Source organism: Onychomys torridus, chromosome 8, assembly GCF_903995425.1.
Source record: "Onychomys torridus chromosome 8, mOncTor1.1, whole genome shotgun sequence".
Lineage (NCBI taxonomy): Eukaryota > Metazoa > Chordata > Mammalia > Rodentia > Cricetidae > Onychomys > Onychomys torridus.
The window spans coordinates 1,632,625-1,657,561 of record NC_050450.1 but is presented as its reverse complement, the minus strand read 5'-3'; the positions used below and the strand labels follow the sequence as shown (position 1 = coordinate 1,657,561).

Genomic DNA, 24,937 nt, shown 5'->3' with positions numbered 1-24,937 from the left:
CACTCATCTGGTGTATGAAACTTTTATCACAGAGGGTGTGCTTCCATGCATATTGGGAAGCCAATGGAAAAGGCATATGTGCCCTTTGAGTCATGTGCCAGCATCATCTGAAGGTTTACTGACTTTGTTTAGGGATTTTTATTCATATTGTTTTTATATTTAAATTTTATATAAAAAGGAGGGTTATTCACATGGAACTCAATATACAATCAATACAAATTTAGACGTAGTATGTTGTTTAGGTTTGGTCTACTTGACACAAACCAGTGTCATCTGGAATTAGGATTGGAGAAATGCTTCCATAAAACAGGCAAGTCTGTGAGACACTTTTTTGATTAATGGTTGATGTGGGAGGGCCCAACCCACTGTGGGTAGTGCTACCCCTGGGCAGGTGTTTCAGGGTGATATAAGAAATTGGGTTGAGCAAGCCACGAGGAACAAGTTAGTAAGCAGCATTCTTCCAGGGTTTCTGCTTCAGTTTTCCCTCCAGATTCCTGCTCTGCTTGAGTTCTTACCCTGACTTCCCTCACTGATGGATGGTTACTTGAAAATGTAACATGAAATAAACCCTTTCTTCTCAAAGTTGATTTTCATCATGATCTTTACCACAGCAGTAGAAGCAAACTAGGAAATGCAGAGAACAGCTACAGTGATAAAATAAATGATACAAATCATTCATGGTTTTGGAGAGGAGGTGGAAAGACAGCTCTTATCAATGATGAGACCGATGTTCTCATTGTCCAGGAGCAGCTTTGTGAGAACCACAGGACCACACATGATCTCAATACAACAATTTACATTTCAAATCCATTCCAAGAGAGTCAGAGGTGAGATATGAGATGAGCCTGCCGGGTGCTCACTGTTAGTCATTATAATAGCAAACACTAGAATAGCTTAAATGTACACAGTGACCTGATGCTTGCTGTGGCACTGACACACTGAAGGCAAGACAAGTCAGGCTTCAGACATACCCTAAACAACCTGAAAAGTGTTCCCAAGGCAGCGTCTGGAAGAGATGCAGTTTCAGTACAATCATACTAGACATGCTGGACGATATGTGTTACTTAACTTTCAGTAGTAATTGCTTAGTTGTATATATATATATATATATTGTACTCCTTAATTATATATCATTTTGGCTAACATTTCCCTATGAATGAATGAAGACAGAAATATAAAGAACATTGTATTTTATTATTTATAACTCTCATACAGAATGTTTATGTAAAGACCCTTATATCAATATAGTTAATTTTATAAAATTGCTTATTCTACTTATTAGTAATAGTCAATTTCTGTATACAATATAACCTTTGCACAAACTTAATAATGCATATATAACAAGGAAGAGGAAATGCTCTAGAGCTTGTATATTCAGAAGTAGGTACCACATTGTTGTCCCTCTCAGTTGCTCTCCTGTGAGTACCAAGGGGCATAAGGGAGTTTACAGAGACCTGGGCAGGGGAGCTATTTCAGTGCCCCATGATGCCCACAGCATCCACAAGAGCCTTCAAGATGCCACATCTGTCAGACATCATTAGGATATAATATGATATGATCCCTATTAAGGGGTTGTGCACTGGAAATCCAGGCGGTGTGGAACCATGACACTGCATTGCATACGGTGGTAGTAAAGGGACTATAGCAAGGTCAGAGTGGTGTGACACTAGACGTCATAGCAGAGAGGGCCTTGGCATCTGACTGCAATGCAGGGGTTAAGCATGCCTCTGGAGATTAACTGAAAGCTGGCCTATGGAGAGAGCAGACTTCTCTTTCTGCTTATCTGGAGAATAACTGAACACTAGGCCCATGGACTCAGCAGACCTCTCTCTCTGCTGGACAGGAGGCAATTGTATGGAACATTACTGTTTTCAGTCCAATCTGAAATATTTATTGAGGGCCCATTACATGCAAAATGCTAACTGCCATGGTGGCCATGAGGTATGTGTGACAAAATCTTTGCCCTGCAATGCCTATGAGCTGGTTAAGTAAAGCCTTATATAACAGAAGAAAGCATAATAAACGGGCTTAATTGTTTTTCATATTGCTATAACCCCTTGTATCCGCCATGTTCTTATTCTGTGGGTATCATCCTCATCATTTACTGCTATGAAGGAAGCTATGTAGTTTCAACAATATTTCAGTTGTATACTCAAAATATTTCTGACATGAAGACTCTGTAAGTGATGACCACATAATTTGTTCATTGCTTTGATTAATCTGGAGGTTTATGACAGGTATGTGTCTTAAAAGAGTCCATGTGGTAAAATGTTCTAGCAATGTCAACGTCTCTTGCCAAACCCAGCATCTCTGAAGAAGGGCTGAAATAGAATACATACAAATGATCTGAATCTCACCACAGCATCTCCTGAACTGAGAACAGATGAACTTAATGTGCTTCTTTTGTACTTCCTCAAAACAGTACATTTACAAATTCACATATCATTGAAATCATTTGGATCTTTGAATACTTGGGCTTCAAATTCCATCTGGCTCTGTAAGATAAAATTGCTGAACTTAGTATAGACTTAAAAAAGAGACAGAACAAAAAAAAAAGCACTCTATGTGCCTCTCTAATGGCTGTAGAGACATATTCACAGGGAAGGTGGGTATGATAGATGTTCTTGGTTATTACCTTGATTATATCTGATATTAACTAAACACCAAGCTGCTGAGTAAAAGATTTTTCTTGATTGGATTATTTGAGGTGGGATAACCCATCTTAAATCTGGGACACACTTTCTGGTGGTGGCCTATAAAAGGACATGGAAGTAAGGAGCTTTTGCTCTCTGTGTTCTTGCTCCCACATTCCCTGGCCAGTTGATAGCTTTACTGAGATTCAAGCCTACTTCTTTGGGATGCCATCAGTACTGCAGACCAGCTGAGCCATCCAGGCTTGTGAAATAAACTACTATTGGATTCTTGGACTTTCTATTAGGGGACAGTCATTAATAGATAGTGGGACTACAAGCCATAAGCCACTCTAATAAATACCATATATATTTAATCAGTTCTGTTTCTCTTGAGAACCCTGATTAATACAGATTTTGGTGCCAGGAATGGTTCTAGAGCAACAGAAATGTAAGTATGAATTAATATAAGTACCTGGAATAGGCTTTTCAATTTGCCAACACCTACAGTTACTGAAACCTTTGCTAGAAGCTTGGAGAGCTCTGAAAATTTATACTGTAAACTATTTAACAAACTCATTGAAATAGATGCTTTTGATTATTCTGATTTACCTATTGTGAGAAGCAAAGAATTTAGTAATTCTGTCTATTAAACTTGTGACAATTTGTGGAAAAATAAGGAAAATAATGATGCTGACTGGTTGCTCTTAGCATCAGTAGATGAATTGACCAAGGAAAAGAATGAACTGTGTGATAAATTAACCAACTTCTAGCATCTCAAAATATGGTGAAGGATAGCAGTGAACTGAGGGATAAAACTGACTGCCTCCAAATGTGTATAAATAGTCTAAAGGTTTCTAAGTGTGCCCTGGAAGAGAATCTTTTCTCCAGCAGCCACAGAGCTCAAATTGAAGAAAATCAAGCCAAAGCCCTCATTGTAAGTCTGGCTTGGCTGAATTACAGGGAAAATTCAAGTCCTAGCCATGAAGGGTTTGGGGTTTATAGTAAGGGCATTAATTGGTAAATAGGATCTTATAACTTGGGATGCAGATGTGTGAGCGTATCATACTGGGGCTGAGAACTTTGACCCCTCAGATTCTCAAAGACTTATTTCCTCTGAGGAAGAAGTCTCTCAATCCTTAGCAGATGATGTTTCCTTACTCCTACCCCCTGAAGTACTGTATTTTCCACATAAGGACATTTGTCATTTATTATATGTTAATCCAACACTGAATTTCCCTGAAGGAGATGCCAGGAAAGACAGTACTGATGTCGTTCAGGTCCCACCAATAGTTGCCTCTCAACCTATGACCAGACTTAAGGCTAAACAGGCTCCTAAATGGGGGATAGAAAGTGTAGTCTATGAGGCATGTGCTACACCAATGAAGAGCTTAATGAGTTTGCTAATTCATTTAAGTAAAAGTCTGGGGAATATGTATGAGAATGGATTTTAAGTATGTAGGATAATGGTGGGAGGGACACAGAACTAGATCAGGCTGAGTTTATTGATATAAGCCCACCGAGTGGAGATTCTAGTTTTGATATGGAAGCTCACAGAATTTAAAAAAAAAAAAAAAGTGCCAAAAAATCTGCTTGAATAGTTGCTAGAAGCATTTGTCAAAAATGGCCTCCTGAAAAGGAATTGGAGATGTCTGATATCCCTTAGTTTAGTGATGATGAAGGCATTTGAAGGCTCAGGGAAATTGCAATGCTAGAGTGGGTATGCTGTGTAAAACCTAATTCTCCATAATGAGAAGGCACAGAAGACACGTCCTTCACTGATCCTTCCTATAAGACACAAAATGGTGAGGGGGCGCCAGCACATTCAAAGAGCTTTGTCTTCACCCTTTTCTTTGTGCCAGACTTTGGGGTCAGAGACATTGCTATGCAGTTGGATGAATTTAAATTTAATGGGTTTAATTGAGCTTGAAAGTAGGCAGAATTGAATCACCAAAGACAAGGTGATATTAGTTATTGTAATAGGTAGCATAGGCAAAGCAATGTCCATAATACCTGTTCTATAGTGAGTAGCATGGAAAAATTGATTTTTATGATGGAATAACTTATATGGATATTTGATACTGGTTAATTGGTCATGATGTTTCCAGTCATAAAATAGATAAGAAGCTCACTGCATTTTTGTTTGATCTGTATATGCAGAAATTTTCTCAAACAAATGAAAGAAAAGCTACATTGGATTGTGGCAAGAGGCCTGTGAGCCAATTACCTGAATTGAGCCAGTTTGTAGACACAGAACCCTTGAATGAAGGCACAGCCAGGTCTTTGTTAAAATAACTAATAAGAGTTTTACTGTTAGCCTTTCTTGAATGCTTCCCCAGAGGGACTTATGACCTTTTTACACTGGGAAAAAGGAAACAATCGGACTTTCAGGGTGTATTGGATACTGGTTTAGAATTAACAGTGATTCTGGGAGACCTCAAGAAGCATTGTGGCCACCCATGACAGGATTATGGAGGTCAAATGATTAACGGAATTTTGGCTCAAGTACAACTCATAATAGGACTAGTACATTGCCAAACTCATCCTGTAGTTATGTCCCCAGTTCCAGAATGTATAATTGGGATAGAAATACTGAGAAGTTGGTAGAATTCTCACATTGGTTCTCTGACCTATAGAGTAAGGGATATTATGGTTGGAAATTCCAAATGGAAGCAATTGGAGTTGCCTCTGCCAGGGACAACAGTGAGCTAAAGACAGCATTTTATCTCAAGAACTGCATAAATTAGTGCCACCATCAATGACTTGAAAGGTGCAGGGGTAGTGGTTTAATTCTTCCCTTAAGTCTCCTATCTGGAAAATGACAGTTGATTTTCAAAATTTAAACAAGTAGTGATTCTTGATTCAGTTGCTTTGCCAGATGTGGTGCCCTTACTTGAGCAGATTAACACATCTCCTGGTACATGGTATATAGCTACTGATTTAGCAAATGCCTTTTTCTTGGTAAACTGTCCATAAAGACAATCAAAAACCTTTTGTTTTCAGTTGGCAAGACTAGTAGTATACCTTCAGTTTTGCTTCAAAGATATATTAACTCTCTAGCTCTATGTTAGAACTTAGTTTGAAAGAATCTTGATCACTTGTCTCTTTCACAAAATATCACACTGGTCTACTATATTAATGATGTTATGCAGACTAGACCAAGTAAATAGGAGGTAGCAACCACTTTGGGCTTGTTGAAAACACATATGCTCATCAGAGAATGGGAAATAACTCTAACCAAACTCAAGGGCCTTCTACCTCAGTGAAAAGTTTAGTGATGCAGTAGTGTGGGGCATACAGAGGTATTCCTTTAAAGGTGAAAGATATATTGTTGTATCTGGTTGCTCCCACCACCAAAAAGAAGGCCAGCATTTAGAGGCCATTTGGATTCTAGAGACAGAACATTCATCACTTGGATATGTTACTTGACAATATATACCAAGTGACTTTAAAATCTGCTAGTTTTGAGTGGGGGCTGGAGAAGGAGAAGGCTCTTTAATAGGTCCAGGTTGCTAAGCAGTCTACGCTACCATCTGAAGCATAGATCCAACAGGCCCAATAGTACTTGCGGTGTCAGTGGCAGATACTGATGCTGTTTGGAGCCTTTAGCAGGCCCCTAAAGATGAATCACAGAGGGGCCATTTGCAATATTTTAGGAAGGCTCGACCACCATCTGCAGACAACTACTCTCCCTTTGAGGGATAGCTCTCGGCCTTCTATAGGGACTTAGTGGAAACTGAACATTTGTCAGTGGGCCATCAAGTTACCATGAATCCTGAGCTGACAGTCATAATCTTGGTGTTATCTGATCCACCAAGCCATAAAGCAGAACATTCACAGCAACAATCCATTATGAACTGGAAGTGGTATATACATGATCAGACCAAGCAGGTCCTGCAGGTACAAGCAAGTTACATGAAGATGTTGTTGCTCAAATGCCTGTGGTTTCTACTCCTGTTACAGTGCCATCTGCCCCCTAGAATGCATCTGTAGACTCATGTGGTGTGTCCTATGATCACTTGACTGAAGAAGAAGAAACTAGGGCCTGTTTTACAGGTGGTATACAGGTACCACCTAAAGGTAAACAGTTACAGAATTACAATCCTGTGTGTAAGTATCCTAACAGACACTGGCAAATGGAAATCTTTATCCTGGGCAGATTTCAGGTATCACACGCTCATACATTTTGTTTGTAAGGATATATGGACAAACATGTAATTGTTCACCAATTCATGGGCCATAGACATTTGATTGACTGGATGGGCAGGGACTTGGAAAGAGCATGATTGGAAAATTGGTAAGAAAGACATCTAGGGAAGAAGTATGTCCATAGATCCTTCACACAGGATAGGAAGATACTTATTTCCCATGTATATGATCATCAAAAGGAAAGAAATCACAAATATGTTCTTTACAAAACCCCTTATGTTAATTATAATCCTCGTTTTTATGATTAGTCATATGGCCTTAGCTGGTTGAAAATTAAGCATGGCATAGGAGAAACAATTTATGTTAAGTCGACAAGGGTGGACTTGTGATAGCTCTTCTTAGTTGTCAACTTGACTACATCTGGAAGTAACTAAAACCCAAATTTCTGGGCATACTTGTGAGGGATTTTTCTTGATTGAATTGTTTGAGGTGGGAAAACCCACCTTAATTCTTAAACACACTTTTTGGTGGTAGCCTATATAAAAAACATGAAAGAAGGAAGAATTTTCTCTTTGTCTGCTTGCGCTCACTCTCCCTGGCTAGTTGATTTCTTCACTGAGATTAGAACCTACTTTTTTGGGATTCCAATGTATACTGAAGATCAGATGATATATCCTGCTTTGTGAATCCTTGGCCCTTCTGTCAAGAGACAGTCATTATTAGGATAGTTGGACCCCAGAGTATAAGCCATTACAAAAAATCCTCTGTGTGTGTGTGTGTGTGTGTGTGTGTGTGTGTGTGTGTGTGTGTATGCACACATTTTTTTTTTGGTATTACAAATTTTATTTCTCTATCAAAGTGGTTCTCAACCTTCCTAATGCTGTGATGCTTTAATATAGTTCCTCATGTTGTGGTGACTCCCAACAATAAAATTATTTTCTTTGCTACTTCATAGGTGCAATTTTGCTACTGTTAGGAATCATAATGTAAATGTGTGTTTTCTGAACGTCTTAGGTGACCCCTGTGGAAGGGTCATTCAAGCCTCCAAGGGGTCATGATGCACAGGTTGAGAGCCTGTGCTCTAGAGAATTCTGACTAATACAATGGGCATTGAGAACCTCTTTATATGTTTTTTACTCTCAAGATTGCACTGAGGTAGCTTCAACCTATTAGAGGCCAGGAACTGGGAATATAGTTCTGGTATGAGGTTTCAGTGGTGATCAACAACTTTGAACTCTGGACATCTAGTGACTTAGGCCCAGCCAAGGACCCAAGGACATTCATGAGATTTTATATATGGGTGCAGGGAGGGACAGGGTGATCTCAGCAACAAGATTCTAGGAGATGAAGAATGACACAGTCTTAAATTGGACATTTTTTTCAAGACATGTAGATAGATGTACAAGTAGAAGTAGTTATAAAACTCAGTGAATACCTACCTTCCCTCTATGCCTCCTTTCTTCCTTCCATCCTTCTATTTCCATTTGCTTTTTAAAAGATTTATATTTAACTGTGTGTTTGTGTGTGTGTATGTGTGTGTGTGTGTGTGTGTGTGTGTGAGAGAGAGAGAGAGAGAGAGAGTGTTCTGTGAGGGGTACATTCACAGGAGTGTGGGAACCTGCAAAGGTCAGAGGCACCAAATCTCCCTGTAGCAGGAGTTACAGGCAGATTGGGCACTGGGAACCAACTAGAGCCATCTATAAGATAAGCACACGTACTTAACTGCCAAGACATTTCTCTAGCTTCTTGTTTTGTTTTTAAGATAGAAACATTTTTAAGCCTTTAGAATCCTAACAGGAAGGTTTTCCTAGCCAGGAAATAACTTGAGGATGTTGGGAAGAAAATAACTTGTTCTTGAACAGGAGAGGGAGACAGACTCGGAGTTTTCTACCAGGGACCTCTGAGGTCATGCATTCATCCCTCTATCCATCCATCTATGTCTCCATCCACCTATGCATGTTTTTCTAGGCATCCATTCTGTGCACTCAATATATAAGTGTGTGCAAAAACATGGTCAAATGAATCCATTTTCTAACTTTAAAAAACTCACATTTATGTGGTGAGACAGGCAGTGTGCATACAAATAAGTACTGTGTAAGAAATAATAAAAAGGAAAAAAAGGAACCTTGAGCACAGAGAAGCAGGGGTCAGGAGGCAAAAGTTGTCTGTGTGATGTAGTAAATCTAGTGATCTTGGGTGACTAGTACTCTGAGGCTTAAGAAGAGCTGGGAAGGACACAGCAGGTAGAGGGGAAGAGCATAGAGTTTATTGCCCCAATTCCAATGTCCTAAGAGAATGTAGAAGGGGAAGAGATGTTTATGGAGAGACAAGATACAGAATCTGTATCTAGAGATCTCACTGGAGGGTGTGGACAAAGGTAGGGCATGGTGCAATATGTATTTTAAAATACAGTGGGTGTAGGAGGAGAAAGGCAGTAGGAAGAAATCAGTAGGGATAATAAAGCTGATAATTCAGATAAGACAATGATGGTGGCCAATGGCATGGGCCATATTTAAAGCTAAATGCTGAAGGAGTAGCTCAGAGTGCCAGAGAAAACAAACATGGCTCTCAGGTTACTGAAATTGCTGGAAACAGGACACCATTTGATGATACTGGGGAAACAGGAGAGGATGCAAATTTTATAGGAACCAGGAATTTTTAGAAGATATCTTACTAGACACTTGAGTTGGTAGCTGGAGATACAAACTAGAGCTCAGGGGATATGGACATTCATAAACAGCATTACTTGCCTGTTAAATCCCCAACACATCCTTACCATTTTCCAGACAAATGCAGGCTATATGGACATAGTCTTTCTAGGCACTTGCTACTTTATCTCTAGCCACATATACACCAGGTTCTTTTGTAATACACTCCCTGATCCCTCCCTTCCTCCATTTCTTTCATACATGTGTCATTTCCTTTGCCTGGATTATTTCCCCATTTTTACTGAGCTGTTTTTCCTTTGAAACCTGGTTCTTTGGATAAGCCTTCCTATCTTCTTGTGGTATAGATGGTATGGATGTTCTTTTTCCTGCCTGTCACCACACTCTACCCAGTTCTCTATGGTCAATAGCACCAGCATATTTGTCCTGGTACTCCACTAATTAGTTAAGTTACCTTTGATAAAATGCAATAATCCTTTAAGTTTGACTCCTCATCTATAAACTAGGTGATATTAGGTATTGTGCTTATGACTCACCTGGCATAGTAGAAGCACCATGCAACTCATTAAATATTATTATAATGATACAATACCTATTGCAATGTTGTATAACAATTTTCATGTTGCTTTTTGCCCTCCAGTGGAGCCACTAAGCCTTTTCTCTGGGCTTCTGGCACATGTTAAACCTCATTAATTCTTTCTAACATGGATTAATGCATTTAAGAATGAAGTGGGCTGTATCAGTACCCTGAAACAAACTGTCACTTCTATGGGGGTCTTTCTATGATCATATTCTTCTGGCTACCATACACTATGCTGAGAAGTCCTGGGTTGACTCTTCTAAATTATATTTTGATGAAGGAAAAAGGACTATTGTTACCTTTGGATCAGGCAGGCATGGCCCAAAGGCTTCCAGCAGAAGAGTCTCTTCTCTCACAGCGTTCTCATAGTCTGCAAAGGACAACTTCCCATCATGGTCTTGGTCCTGAGAGGTGAGCATCCTGGGTCAGTGAGCACATGGCACTCTTGCTGCAAATGCACACTCTTTTTCACAGTCAGATGTTAGTAGGAGAATGAGAGAATAGGTTGGCAAATTGAAAAATAAAGTTTTGTAGTTGTGGGGGGGACAAGATGTTATTAATGGAATCAAGAGCCTCTCACATGCTAGGCAAGTGCTCTGTCACTGACCCACACCTGCAGCTCTAAGAAATCACTCTACTAACAAGCAAAAGTCCACTCATTTAACTAAGCAGAAGAAATCATCATCACTGAATTCTTACTTCTGTTCTAAGTTGCAATATAAAAATTTTAATTTACTCATACTTACCATTTTCTTAAGTGTAATTTCAACCAAATCTTTAATTCCTTCATCAGGGTCCTCCTCAGAGGGCTGCTTGAGAAGGCTGTTTTTCAGCATGTGGAACATCTCTTCCTTTGAAATGAAGCCATCACCATTCAGATCAAACACTTCAAAACAATCTAAAGAAAATTACATATATTATATATGTATACATACACATACACGTGTGTGTGTGTGTGTGTGTGTGTGTGTGTGTGTGTGTGTGTGTTTGCAATTATCACTAAGGTAGCATTTTCTTCTGATAAAGCAGTCAGAATGGAGGCATATCTTATCTTATTGCTTCATTATTTGGCTACTAACTTGATGCTAGTCTACTTTCATGGGAAATATTCCCATTTCTCTCTATATGTTTCTTTAACTGACTACTAAAAGAAATTCCTAGGAACACTAACCTGAGCATTACTGACTGGAAACATAGAAAAGCAATTGCATGTTTATATTAATTATATTAAATGAAGTATGACTCCATCAGTTAAGAATTAAGAAGTAGAGAACTTAAATTGTGTTTTCTGGTTTAATGTTTGTTATCAATATAAATTACTTAGAACATGAATGTACTGGTGCATGGTTAGACTGTAGATCACAACCTGTGCTGCTTCCTTTCATGACACTCCTTTAATGGCTTGATTTTCCTGTTAATTAATATACTCCCATTATTTATTGACTTAAATTTTCTCCAATGAAGATTCACCAACTAACCAACCAAGCAACCAACCAATCAAAGCCTACTTTATTGGTGGGCTGGAAACAGTGATTTTAAAAGCTTTTGCTGATCCATGGGTCCCAGTTGTTCCCCGGGAACACCTGGCCAACTTGGCCCCAGTAGCCGGCCAACAAGTAAGGCTCCTGCTGGAAGGCTCCCCATTCACCAAGACCCCTCAGCAGCAGGCCCTGCAATCTACACGCCCTGCCCCCATCCCCATCTTCCTGAGACCTCAGCCACTTCCTGAGGCTTAGAAACCAACCCTCAGCTCTATTCAGACCTAGAGAGAGAGCTCTCATTGGACAAAGGGCTCTCATTGGACCAAGAGTAACCTCAGCAGACAGGGAATCTGCCAGCCCTCATTAGACCAAGAGTGGCTTTCTGAGTAGTAAAACCTCCTGCCTCTCATTGGACCAAGAGAGGCTTCCTAAAATACGGAATCAGTCAGCTCTGACTGGATCGAGAGTCCTGAGAATACCAAGAAAGTATCTGTGACTCACAGAATCAACTAGCTTGGGTTGATCTAAGAGCAGCTCCCTGATACACAGAATCTGCCTGCTCCAATTAGACCAAGAGCTAAGATTAGACACAGAAGGGTCCCCTGAGACACAGACACAATAAGCACCAAGTGGGCCAACAGCAACTCACTCAGACACAGGCATCTCTTATACCCATTAGAGGAGGATTTGGGCTGACCTCAAGGCAGAAGTACATACAACAACATAAAGAGCAATACAGCATCACCAGAACCTAGCTCTCTTCCAACAGCAGGACCTGAACATCACAAGACAGAAGAAGCAGAAGAAAACAACCTAAAGAATAGTATCATGAAGATGCTAGAGGCCTTTCGAGAAAAAAATGAAAAATGAAATAGAGGAAACAATGAATAAAAAAGTGGAAGAAATCAATAAAGAAATTGAGAAAAAGACAAACAAAAATTGGAAGAAATAGAGGAAAAAACAAATAAAAAATTGGAAGAAAGCAATAAATCCCTTAAAGAAAACCATGAAAAAGAAATGAAACAGGTGAGGGAAACAGTTCAAGACATGAAAAGGGAAATAGAAACAATGAAGAAGACACAAACAGATGGAATTCTGGAAATAGAAAATCTGAGTAAACAAATAGAAAAAACAGATGCAAGAATAACCAACAGAATACAAGAGATGGAAGAGAGGATCTCTGCTGTAGAGAATACAATAAAGGATTCATCAGTCAAAGAAAATACCAAACCCAAAAAAGTCATAACACAGAATCTCCAAGAACTCTGGGACATCATGAAAAGACCAAACCTAAGGATAATAGGGATAGGGGAAGGAGAAGAATACCAACTCAAAGGCACAGAAAATATCTTTAACAAGATCATAGAAGAAAACTTTTGCAACTTAAAGAAGAAAAAATACTTATGAAGATACAAGAAGCCTACAAAAACACCAAACAGATTAGATACTTCCCCCCAAAAAAATGTCCCCTCACCACATAAAAATTAAACAACTAAACCTACAGAATAAAGAAAGAATATTAAGAGCAGCAAAGGAAAAAGGCCAAGTGACTTATAAAGGCAAACCCATCAGAATAACACTCAATTTCTCAATGGAGACTTTGAAAGCCAGAAGGACCTGGACAGATATAATACAGACACTAAGAAACCATGGATACCAGCCTAGACTACTATACTGAGCAAAACTATCAATCATCATAATGGAGTGAACAAGACATTCCAAGACAAAGACAGATTTAAACAATACTTATCCACAAACCCAGCCCTACAGAAATCACTAGAAGGAAAATTCCAACCTAAGGAAGTCAGATACACCCTCTAAAACACAGGCAATAGATAACCCCACAGCAGTAAACCCCAAAGAAAAGAAGTACACACACACACTAACACGAAAAGATAACAGGAACTAACAATCACTAGTCATTAATGTCCCTTAATGTCAATGGAATTAATTCACCTATAAAAAGACACAGACTAACAGAATGGATATGAAAGGAAGACCCAACTTTCTGCTGCATACAAGAAAAACATCTCAATTTCAAAGCTAGACACTACCTCAGAATAAAAGACGAGGAAAAGTCTTTCTAATTAAATGGTCTTAAGAAGCACCCACATATGTAAAAGAAACATTACTAAAGCTTAAATCACATATAAAACCCCACACATTAATAGTGGGAGACTTCAACACCCCACTTTCACCTCTGGACAGCTCGGCCAAATTGAAACTTAACAGAGACATAATGGACTTAACTGATGTTATGACTCAAATGGACTTAATCAATATCTACAGAACATTCCACCCAAACAAAAAAGAATATACCTTCTTCTCAGCACCCCATGGAACCTTCTCTAAAATTGACCACATACTTGGCCAAAAAGCAAATCTCAACAGATACAAAACAATTGGAATAACCTCCTGTGTTCTATCAGACCACCATGGTTTAAAGTTAGATTTCAACAACAACAAAAACTACAGAAATCCTACAATCTCATGGAAACTGAATAATGCTCAACTGAATCACCAATGGGTTAAGGAAGAAATAAAGAAAGAAATTAAAGACTTCCTAGAGATCAATGAAAATGAATACACCACATACCCAAACTTATGGGACACTATGAAAGCAGTGCTAAGAGGGAAATTCATAGCACTAAATGCCCACAAAAGAAGCTGGAGAAATCTCACAGTAGTGACTTGACAGCAGACCTGAAAGCCCTTGAACAGGAAGAAGCAAAGTCTCCCAGGAGGAATAGACACCAGGAAATTATCAAATTGAGAGCTGAAATCAATAAAATAGAAATAAAGAGAACAATACAAAGGATTAATGAAACAAAGAGTTGGTTCTTTGGGAAGATCAACAAGATAGACAAGCCCTTATCTAAAATAACCAAAAGACAGAGAGCATCCAAATTAACAAAATGAGAAATGAAAAGGGGGACATAACAACAGACAATGAGGAAATCCAGAGAATCATCAGGTTATACTTCAAAAACTTTTAATCCACAAAACTGGAAAATCTAAAAGAAATGGATAATTTTCTGGATAGGTACCACATACCTAAGTTAAATCAAGACCAGATAAATCATTTAAATAGTCCAATAACCCCTAAGGAAATAGAATCAGTCATTAAAAGTCTCCCAACCAAAAAAAGCCCAGGACCATATGGTTTCACTGCAGAATTCTACCAGATCTTCAAAGAAGATTTAATACCAATACTCTTTACATTGTTCCACACAATAGAAGCAGAAGGTATATTACCAAACTCCTTCTATGAGGCTACAATTACCCTGATTCCTAAACCAAACAAAGATGCAACAAAGAAAGAGAACTACAGACTGATCTCCCTCATGAACATTGATGCAAAATGCTCAATAAAATACTGGCAAACAGACTCCAAGAACACATCAAACAATTATCCACCATGATCAAGTAGGCTTCATCCCAGGGATGCGAGGATGGTTCAACATATGAAAGTCTGTCAATGTAATACACCATATAAACAAACTCAAATAAAAAAAAAACCACATGATCATCTCACTAGATACAGAAAAGGCATTTGACAAAATCCAACACCCCTTCATGATATAGGTCTTGGAGCGATCAGGAATACAGGGAACATACCTAAACATAATAAAGGCAATCTACAGCAAGCCAACAGCCAACATCAAATTAAATGGAGAGAAACTCAAAGCAATACCACTAAAATCAGGAACAAGGCAAGGCTGTCCCCTCTCCCCAAACTTATTCTATATAGTACTTGGGAAGTTCTAGCCAGAGCTATAAGACAACATAAGGAGATTAAGGGGATACAAATTGGAAAGGAAGAAGTCAAGCTCTCCCTATTTGATTTGCAGATGACATGAGTATACATGAGTGACCCCAAAAATTCAACCAAGGAACTGATACAGCTAATAAAAACCTTCAGCAACATAGCAGGATAAAAGATCAACTCAAAAAAATCAGTAGCCCTCCTATATACAATAGACAAACAGGCTGAGAAGGAAATCAGAGACACATCAGCCTTTACAATAGCCACAAATGATATAAAATACCTTGGGGTTACTCTAACTAAGCATGTGAAGGACCTATGTGACAACAACTTTAAGTCCCTGAAAAAAAGAAATTGAAGAAGATGTCAGAAAATGGAAAGATCTCCCATGCTCATGGATAGGCAGAATTAACATAGAAAAATGGCGATCTTACCAAAAGCAATCTACAGCTTCAACACAATCCCCATCAAATTGCCAACACAATTCTTCACAGACGTGGAAAGAATAATACTCAACTTCATATGGAAAAACAAAAAACCCAGGATAGTATCCTGTACAATAAAACAACCTGGAGGCATCATGATCCCTGACCTCAAGCTCTACTATAGAGTTACTGTAATAAAAACAGCTTGGTACTGGCATAAAAACCGACATGTGGACCAATGGAATTGAACTGAAGACCCTGACATTAATTTGCACACCTATGAACATATAATTTTTGACAAAGAAGCCAAAAATGTAAAATGGAAAAAAGAAAGCATCTTCAACAAGTGGTGCTGGCATAACTGGATGTCAATGTGTAGAAGGCTGCAAATAGATCCATATCTGTCACCATGCACAAAACTTAAGTCCAAGTGGATCAAAGACCTCAACATAAATCCAGTTACTCTGAACCTGATAGAAGAGAAAGTAGGAAGTACTCTTGAACGCATTGGCACCAGAGATCACTTTCTAAATATAACACCAGTAGCACAGACACTGAGAGAAACACTCAATCAATGGGACCTGTTGAAACTGAGAAGCTTTTGTAGAGCAAAGGACATGGTCAACAAGACAAAGTGACAGCCTACAGAATGGGAAAAGGTCTTCACCAACCCCACATCTGACAGAGGGCTGATATCCAGAATATTTAAAGAACTCAAGAAATTAGACATCAAAATGCCCAACAGTCCAATTAAGAAATGGGCTATAGAACTAAACAGAGAATTTTCCACAGAGGAAGCTCAAATGGCTGAAAGACATTTAAGGAATTGCTCAACATCCCTAATTATCCAGGAAATGCACATCAAAACCACTCTGAGATACCACCTTATACCTGTCAGAATGGCTAAGATCAAAAACACAGAAGACAGCTTATGCTGGAGAGGATGTGGAGCAAGGGGAACTCTCCTTCACTGCTGGTAGGAATGCAAGCTTGTACAGCCACTTTGGAAATCAATATGGCACTTCCTTAGAAAATTGGGAATCCCTCTTCCCCAAGACCCAGCTATAGCACTCTTGGGCATATATCCAAGGAATGCTCAATCATACCACAAGGGCATTTGCTCAGCTATGTTCATATCAGCATTGTTTGTAATAGCCAGAACTTGGAAACAACCTAGATGCCCTTCAACTGAAGAATGGATAAAGAAAATGTGGTACATATACACAATGGAGTACTACTCAGCAGAGAAAAACAATGACATCATGAGGTTTGCAAGCAAATGGATGGATCTAGAAAAAATCATCCTGAGTTAGGTAACTCAGACTCAGAAGTACAAACATGGTATGTACTCACTCATAGGAGGATACTAGATGTAAAACAAAGATGACTAGACTGCTACACAACTCCAGGGAGGCTACCTAGAAAACGGGACCCTAGGAAAGACACGGGGATCACCCAATGACAGAGAAATGGATGAGATCTACTTGGACAACCTGGACAAGAATGGGAGAAATGAAGGGCAAGCTTTGAGGGAATGGAGGCTTGGGGTAACAGGAGATCCCAGCTGGATCAGGAACAGTAAGGGAGAACAAGGAATGGTAGACCATAATGGATGAGGACCACAGGAGAACAGGAGTGGGCAGAGTGCTGGAGAGGTCCCCTGAGGTCCACAGTGATGCATCCTCTGTAGACTGCTGGCAGTGGTCGAGAGAAAGCCTGATCTGACCTAGTCTGGTGATCAGATGGCCAAACACCCTGACGGTTGGGCTGGAACTTTCATCCAGTGACTCATGAAGTGGATGCAGAGATCCTCAGCCAGGCCCCAGGTGCAGCTACATGTGTCCAGTTGTTGAGAAAGAGGAGGGATTGTGGGAGTGTGAATTGTTGAGCCCAGGATTGGAAAAAGCACGGGGACGAAAGGCCAGACGAATGGAAGCACATGAATTGTGAACCAAAGGCTGTGGAGCCCCCAGCTGGATCAGGCCCTCTGAATAAGTGAGACAGTTGAGTGGCTTGGACTGTTTGGGAGGCATCCAGGCTGTGGGACATGGACCTGTCCTTAGTGCATGAGCTGGCTGTTTGGAACTCTGGGCTTACACAGGGACACTTTGCTCAGCCTGGAAGGAGGGGACTGGACCTGCCTGTACTGAATCCACCAAGTTTAAATGAATCCCCAGGGGAGTCTTGGCCCTGGAGGAGATGGGAATGGAGGGGAGGGGATGGAGGGAAGGTGAGGGTAGGGGCCAGATGTGGGGAGGACTATAAAAATGGGCTATAGAGCTAATCAGAGAATTCTCAACAGAAGAAGTGCAAATGGCTAAAAGATCTTTAAGGAATTGCTCAATATCCTTAGTCATAAGGGAAATGCAAATCAAAATGGCTCTGGGAGACCATCTTACACCTTTCAGAATGGCTAAGATCAAAAACACTGAAGATAGCTTATGTTGGAGAGGATGTGGAGCAAGGGGAACACTCCTCTGCTGTTGATGGGAATGCAAACTTGTTCAGCCACTTTGGAAATCAATATGGCGCTTTCTTAGAAAATTGGGAATCAACCTCTCTCAAGATCCAGCTATTTCCCTCTTGGGCATATACCCAAGGAATGCTCAATCATACCACAAGGATACATGTTCAACTATGTTCATAGCATCATTATTTGTAATAGCCAGAACCTGGAAACAACCTAGATGCCCTTCTTCAACTGAAGAGTGAATAAACAAAATGTGGTACATATATACGATGGAGTACTACTCAGCAGAGAAAAACAATGACATCATGAGTTTTTCAGGCAAATGTTTGGAACTAGAAAATATCATCCTGAGTGTGGTAACCCAGACTCAGAAAGATAAACATGGTATGTACTCATAAGTGGATACTGGAGGTAAAGCAAAGGATAACCAGACTGCAACTCACAACTCCAGGGAGGCTACCTAGTAAAGAGGAACCTAAGAAAGACACAGCGATCACCCAATGACAGAAAAATAGATGAGATCTACATGAACAACCTGGTTGTGGAGGGTGTGTGTGTGGGGGGTTAATAGAGGGCAAGGGTCAGGGGAAAGAGAGCTTAGGGGAGAGGGAGGTCCCAGCTGCATCAGGAGCAGAGTGGGAGAATGGAGAGGGAGATACCATGATGTATGAAAACCCCAGGGAAATAGGAAGAAGCAGAGTGCTAGAGAGGTCCCCAGAAATCCACAAAGATACCTCCAACTGTAGACTACTGGCAATGGTTGAGAGAATGCCTGAGCTATCTGTTCTGGTGATTGGATGGCCAAACACCCTGGCTGTCATGATAGAACTCTCATCCAGTGTCTGATGGAAGAGGATGCAGAGATCCACAGCTGAGCCCCAGGTGAAGCTCCAGGAGTCCAATAGATGAGAGAGAGGAGGGATTGTATGAGCGAGAGATGTTGAGATGATGTTTGGAAGAAGCACAGGGACAAATAGCCAAACTAGTGGAAGGGCATGAACTATGAACCAATGGTGGAGGAACCCCATGGAACTAGACCAGGCCTTCTGGATAAATGAGACCAGTTTATTAGCTTGAACTTTTGGGAAGCCCCCAGGCAGTGAAACCCAGACCTGTCCTTGGTGCATGGGCTGGATTTTTTGGAGCCTGTGGCCTATGCTGGGACACTTTGCTCAGCCTTGGTGTAAGAAGGACGGGACTGGACCTGCCTTGGCTGAGTCTGCCAGGTTGGGATGACTCCCCAGGGGATACCTTGCCTTGGAGGATGTGGAAGTTGAGGGTGGGTTGGAGGGGAGGGAGGGGTGAGTGGGATGGGCGAAGGGAGGATGGGGAATCCGTGGCTGATATGTGAAATAAAGTTAATTATAAAATATAAATACTATAAAAATAAAATTCTTTTTCTATGTTTATCTTAACATATAAACTAGCAGGTCATCTGCAAGCTTACATTTCATTTTTTCTTCTAAAGTCCCTCGAAGAAACAGTGATAATCCATGAATCCACTCTGATACATTTACACAGCCATCATTGTCTTTATCAAAACCTCGAAATACTAAAAATGACACAATGTAATATTTGTGTTGGATTTTAATCTTATATAATATATCAAGCCTAACTTCACTCTCCATTTCACAGCTGTTTCAAGCCCCAAGGTCACCATGCCCTCATTTGACAAAAGAAACTGAAACACATAACCTGAGAAAACTCTTTGAGTTATATATTCAAATTTCTCTTCATATGTTGTAGGAATAGCTAAAGTTCCTTAAATATAAAACATGGTAAAATGACAATTTAATGGCATATTAAACATGCTAGTCATTAGATATTTAAGCTTTTTAATAAAAAATATTTTATGTTTTTATTTCTCAAGATAAGCTATGCTGTTACATGTTAGGAGTGTATCTCAATTGTTATGTAGTATTTTCTAGCATGTAAGAAAATTTAAGTAGAAGTAGAACACTATGGGGCTTTTTGTATGAAGTATGAAACCTAGACTACCCAACAAAATTTTGATCTCTTTCTAAACACAAAAGGAATAGGAGACTGATTCCTTCTCCAGACATTTTGGAAGATTAAAATATATTCAAATGAAATTGGCAAGTGTAGAACATGAGATTCCTCCCAAGAGCATAACCAAACTTGAACCTCTGTTAATTCCAGTTGAATTTGACAATCTCTCTCACATGTGCATCTTACCTCTGTCCATAATCATGTCATCTGTCATTCCAAATGTCACATGCAGGATGTTCCGAAATGCATTACGGTCTAGTCCAATGACTACCCCTGGCCTTTCCGCTACATCTCCCACCAAGTTATAGAAAAGCGTTATAAGACAGTTCACTTCAAATTTATTAACTGTAAAAGATCAAAATGGACACATAACAAAAGTGCACTTTAAAATCCTAGGCTCTACATAAATACTGTATTAATGAGTTTATATGTTCAAAATCAAAAGCATCTAATGCTTGGTTGCCACTTTCAAGTCTCCCATACCCTGAGCCACAGCCGTAGAGTAAAATAAGATGATACCAATGTCACATTATACGCTAATAGAAGGTAAGTTATTCCTGGAGCCACATACCAAATAGAAATAGATTCCATCGCATTTAGGATGAAAGATGATGGCAGCTATGTGCTCCAAAAGACTGCTGTGTCAGATTGAGACCTCACAGTGCAGACAGAGGGCAGGTCACAGTTGTAGTGAGACTGCCAGCGACAGCCAGCATTTGGCAGTGTTTATGGCAGCTGCCAACAGCATCTCCCTGGAAGTTTAGGCTCCTAAATATCTATGTACTCATTTCCATTAGTCCTAGTGAATTTATAAGGCAGAACCTTGAAATCAGAATTATTTTCTAATAAAGGAATTTTAAGCATGTTTACCAACCAGCATGGTTTTTCTCCAAGTTGTGTGAACATTAACAATAAACTGTTCAGGATTACTTTGGTAGAAGAATTTCTTTTTAATTTAAAACTCTCTCTCTCTCTCTCTCTCTCTCTCTCTCTCTCTCTCTCTCTCTCTCACACACACACACACACACACACACACACACACACACACACACACACACACACACACACACACACCCACACACACAAGAGAAAGAGGAAAGAGTGAGAGAGAGACAGAGAGACTATGAAAGAGAAGGAATGAGAGAGTATGAGAATGAATACTGACTGGCATTAAGAACATAAGTGATTAAAGGTGTGCACCACCACCACCTGGCTTCCGGTATTCCCAAGCAGTCTCCCATCCCAGCACTTGGGAGGCAGAGCCAGGCGGATTTCTGTGAGTTCAAGGCCAGCCTGAGTGAGTTCCAGGACAGGCTCCAAAGCTACACAGAGAAAGAAACTCTGTCTTGAAAAAAAAAAAAACAAAAAACAAAAAAACAAACAAACAAACCAAAAAAAGAACAAGAACACCAGTGAAAGCAAACAAACACTTGCCTTGCCACGGAGGCCTGGTGATTTGAGTTTGAAAATACACACACACACACACACACACACACACACACACACACACACACACACTTATACAACAGCAGCAACACTAGCACGATCATCAACAATAACAGATAAAACATTTTAAAATACAGTTTACCAAAAAGAACTTAAGTTAATTTAAATGTGAGATATGAGTGGAGAGGGTGAAATTTTATTTAAAACCAAAAAGAAAATAGGTGAATACTTTCATACATAAGGATGTCTAAGTGTAAGAGAAAATAGAGAAATTGTATATTATCCTACATGCCACAACTGATGGAAAGTGGTTCCTGGCTTTAAGAATCACATTTTAAGAGAAAGCTTAAAACTTTGGAAAAGGAAAAAATAGTAAATAGTATAAAACAATATAATTGTTAAGATTTTTAAATGAGCTGTAAGTTGCTGTGGAAAACAGCATGCCAGTTCCTAAATGAACAGTGTGATCCGATGATTCTACTTCAGCATGCACACTAAAGAACTGAACGAAGCTGGTGCATTAACAAGCTGCCCACCTAAGACTCTTTTTTCTCTGGTTCAACACAATGAATCTGTCTCATTTACTGTGTCACAATCTGCTATTTAAAGACATTTTAAATGATTATGATGTCCACAAGCTGTAGCTGTTTGAACAGAATATACCACTTACATTTCACTAATAATCACTAAAATTTCTAGGATTTATGTAAAAATTTTTACTTAAGATCAAAAATCAAGATATTTTTTCCAGACATGTTTTTACTCATAATTTAAAATCTATACAGAGCTTAGAGTTTATCTCAATGGTATATTACTTGCATAGCATGTTTAGTGCTCAGTACTGCAAATAAAATACAAAGGAAAACCACTCATTTTTAAATTGTCCTTAGTGTTTGTTAGTGAAGCAATGTGAACTTATTAAACAGACTCAATCAATTGAGCATCTGTTGTGTGCTGGTCAGACATGTTTGTATTCATTTTAGAAATATCAGGTATTCTCCCAGAAAACTCTAGGACAAGGACAACCCTGTTTTTCAGTTTGAGTACCATGCACTGGTGTCTGGTCCTTTGCAGGAGTTCCTTTACCTTTGAACCCCACTAGTAATTGGAAATAGAGTGTCTGAAACTAGGGACAGATTCTTTACCATCTTTTCCCTTATGCAGCCCTTAGTAAGAGCTAGAGTGTAAATTAAGGTGCTATATACGTTGGCTCTGCTACTTTCTTGATTCTAGTGTTTTACTAGAACTTTTTCAACCTGTCTAAAGCTAAAGACACATACCTCCCAGGCACATAGCATCTCACTTCTTTAACATAAACACAGGTAAAGAGTCTTTGAATTTAGTGAGTGTGTGTGAAGGAGAGCAGGCAGCACACACTAGATGCTTGCCATCTGGTTGAGTTCTAAAGATCCTGGGACTGGATGAGTAGCTGACAACCTAGAAAAGGATTCTCTTCCAGATTTCTCTTGAGGGGTAGTGTGGAGGGCCCCTTGTGGTGGAAGCAGGAAGGAGGCACTAGGTAGGAAGGAGACCTGGCCCAGAAGTCCTGGGTCCTCAAGCATTTGGTTCTTACTTACAATGCTTGCAACTTTTAGTTAAGGTGTCCGTCAACTTCTGTAGCTTCTTTCGGTTCATGGCAGGTGCTCATATAATTAGGTCTCAGTGTCATCTGGAGCCAGGTCCCTTCTTCACAAGCTCCAGGCTGAAAGGGTGCAGACTCCTTGGCATTTGCGGCCCTAACAGATAATGTGGCCATGGCAACGCCTTAGAGGGCCACCAATTGGCTCCCGGGGGCGGGCGCGTGAGACATAAATGAGGCCTCTGCCCACAGAGGAGCCATGGCAACCGCTGGGACTGCCACAGATTGGCTCCTGCTCTGGAGGTTGAGTAGTCAGACCAGTAGTTCCAACCTGGCGCTCTGCAACTGTTGATTGCCAGGTTGGGGTTTTAAATTTCCATTTGTCATTGTCTTTTCGGTTCACAGCCCCTCGAGATTGCGACGTAAACATTCAGATGTCTGAGGGTAAGGTGTGCAGATTATGTAGGAGATGTTTCGGGTAACGAGCACGACGGGATTTAGGGTCTTCAAGGAGGTCTGTGGAAGTGCTGGAGGGAAAGGGTGTCATTCAAACAGCTGTCACCGGGGCTTTTTGCCGGAGTGTGAGATTTTTCTTCAGGACTAATTGACCACCGGAAGTGAGTCTGAAGGTTTAGACTTGAACTGTGTTGCTGAGAACTCCCTCCCTCCCCCCCCCCCCGCTCCCTCCTCCCCTCCCTCCTTCCTCCCTCCCTCACTTCCTCCTTCCTTCCCCCCTCACTTCCTCCTTCCTCCCCCCCTCACTTCCTCCATCCTCCCCCCCACCCCCTCTTTCATCTTCTGTCTCACTCTTTGGAGGTTGAGGTTGTCAGTTAAATTTACTCGGAAATCACAGTTTATTGAAAACATAATGTCCTTTTCAAACTGAAAATAGAAAAATATTGCCAAGAATAAGGAACGACCCCAAATAAAATAGTTCCAGTGTTGAAGTACCTGGTTTTCTTTTACAGTTTTATTTGTAGAAATAATTACAACGCTGTTTGAAACCAGAACCAAGAACTAGGGACTTTGCCTCCCTAAAGAAAACTGAGAACTGTAAACCAATATGAAATGACCACCTTAAATCTAGAAACTGAGAAAGTAGAAGCAAATGAGAAGGACTGGGTATATTGTGATTTCTTCCCATAAAATCATAGAAACGCCCCCCACTTCATTTTGGAGTTGAATTGAAGGGTAAGCCAGGGAGTAGGTGTGGCTGTCAGTTGTTAATGACATAATCCCTGGGCATGTGAGGTGTCTTAGGAAACAACTTTGATTGATGGTAAACACATTAAAGAGTGTGCCCAGGCATCCAGGAAGAAGACATTGGACGACTCATACAGGCACATACAGATGAGATAATTGCTTATTTTAACAAGACCATATAGGCCATTTTCCCTTAAAGTGAAAAAAAAAAATGTAGGGTCAATATTGGAACCTGTTGAGATTAAAAATAAGCAAGTGCTTAACAGCCATTTTTAAGCTCTTAGCCAGTGAGCAACATTTGAAAAAAAAAAAAAAATCTCCTTCGCTTCCTAAAATCCAATTGCATAAGTTGTGTGTAGCTTGTCAGGGTAAGTATATTTATTTGAGGCATGTTTTGTCAACACACGAGTATAATTCAGACCACCCACCACATTTTGTGAAATTTAAAATCCATACTTTTTAAATCCATACTTTTCCCACTTTAGAAACAAATTGCAGGCCTCTAATCAAATTTAAGGCAAAATCGAAATTT

General features: G+C 39.9%; 1 protein-coding gene across 1 annotated transcript; it reads right to left on the bottom strand.

Moving 5' to 3' along the window:
* Positions 1-1,201: 1,201 nt before the first annotated feature.
* Efcab1 (EF-hand calcium binding domain 1) lies at positions 1,202-23,350 on the bottom strand. The gene is made up of 6 exons (XM_036196963.1): positions 23,201-23,350; positions 20,364-20,522; positions 19,615-19,719; positions 10,772-10,923; positions 10,325-10,429; positions 1,202-2,495 (listed from the first exon to the last, which is right to left on the bottom strand). Exons 1-6 carry the CDS (start codon positions 23,256-23,258, stop codon positions 2,436-2,438), a joined length of 639 nt encoding a protein of 212 aa, XP_036052856.1. The 5' UTR covers positions 23,259-23,350; the 3' UTR covers positions 1,202-2,435.
* Positions 23,351-24,937: the final 1,587 nt, after the last annotated feature.

What these genes read in the sequence shown, in the direction of transcription:
- Efcab1 (XM_036196963.1), bottom strand. Translation starts at nt 23,258, where the DNA reads ATGAACCGAAAGAAGCTACAGAAGTTGACGGACACCTTAACTAAAAGT. An exon ending in TGACATGATTATGGACAGAG is followed by an intron (nt 19,720 to 20,363) that starts GTAAGATGCACA and finishes TGTCATTTTTAG; the next exon opens with TATTTCGAGGTTTTGATAAA. An exon ending in AAATTACACTTAAGAAAATG is followed by an intron (nt 10,430 to 10,771) that starts GTAAGTATGAGT and finishes CTCACCTCTCAG; the next exon opens with GACCAAGACCATGATGGGAA.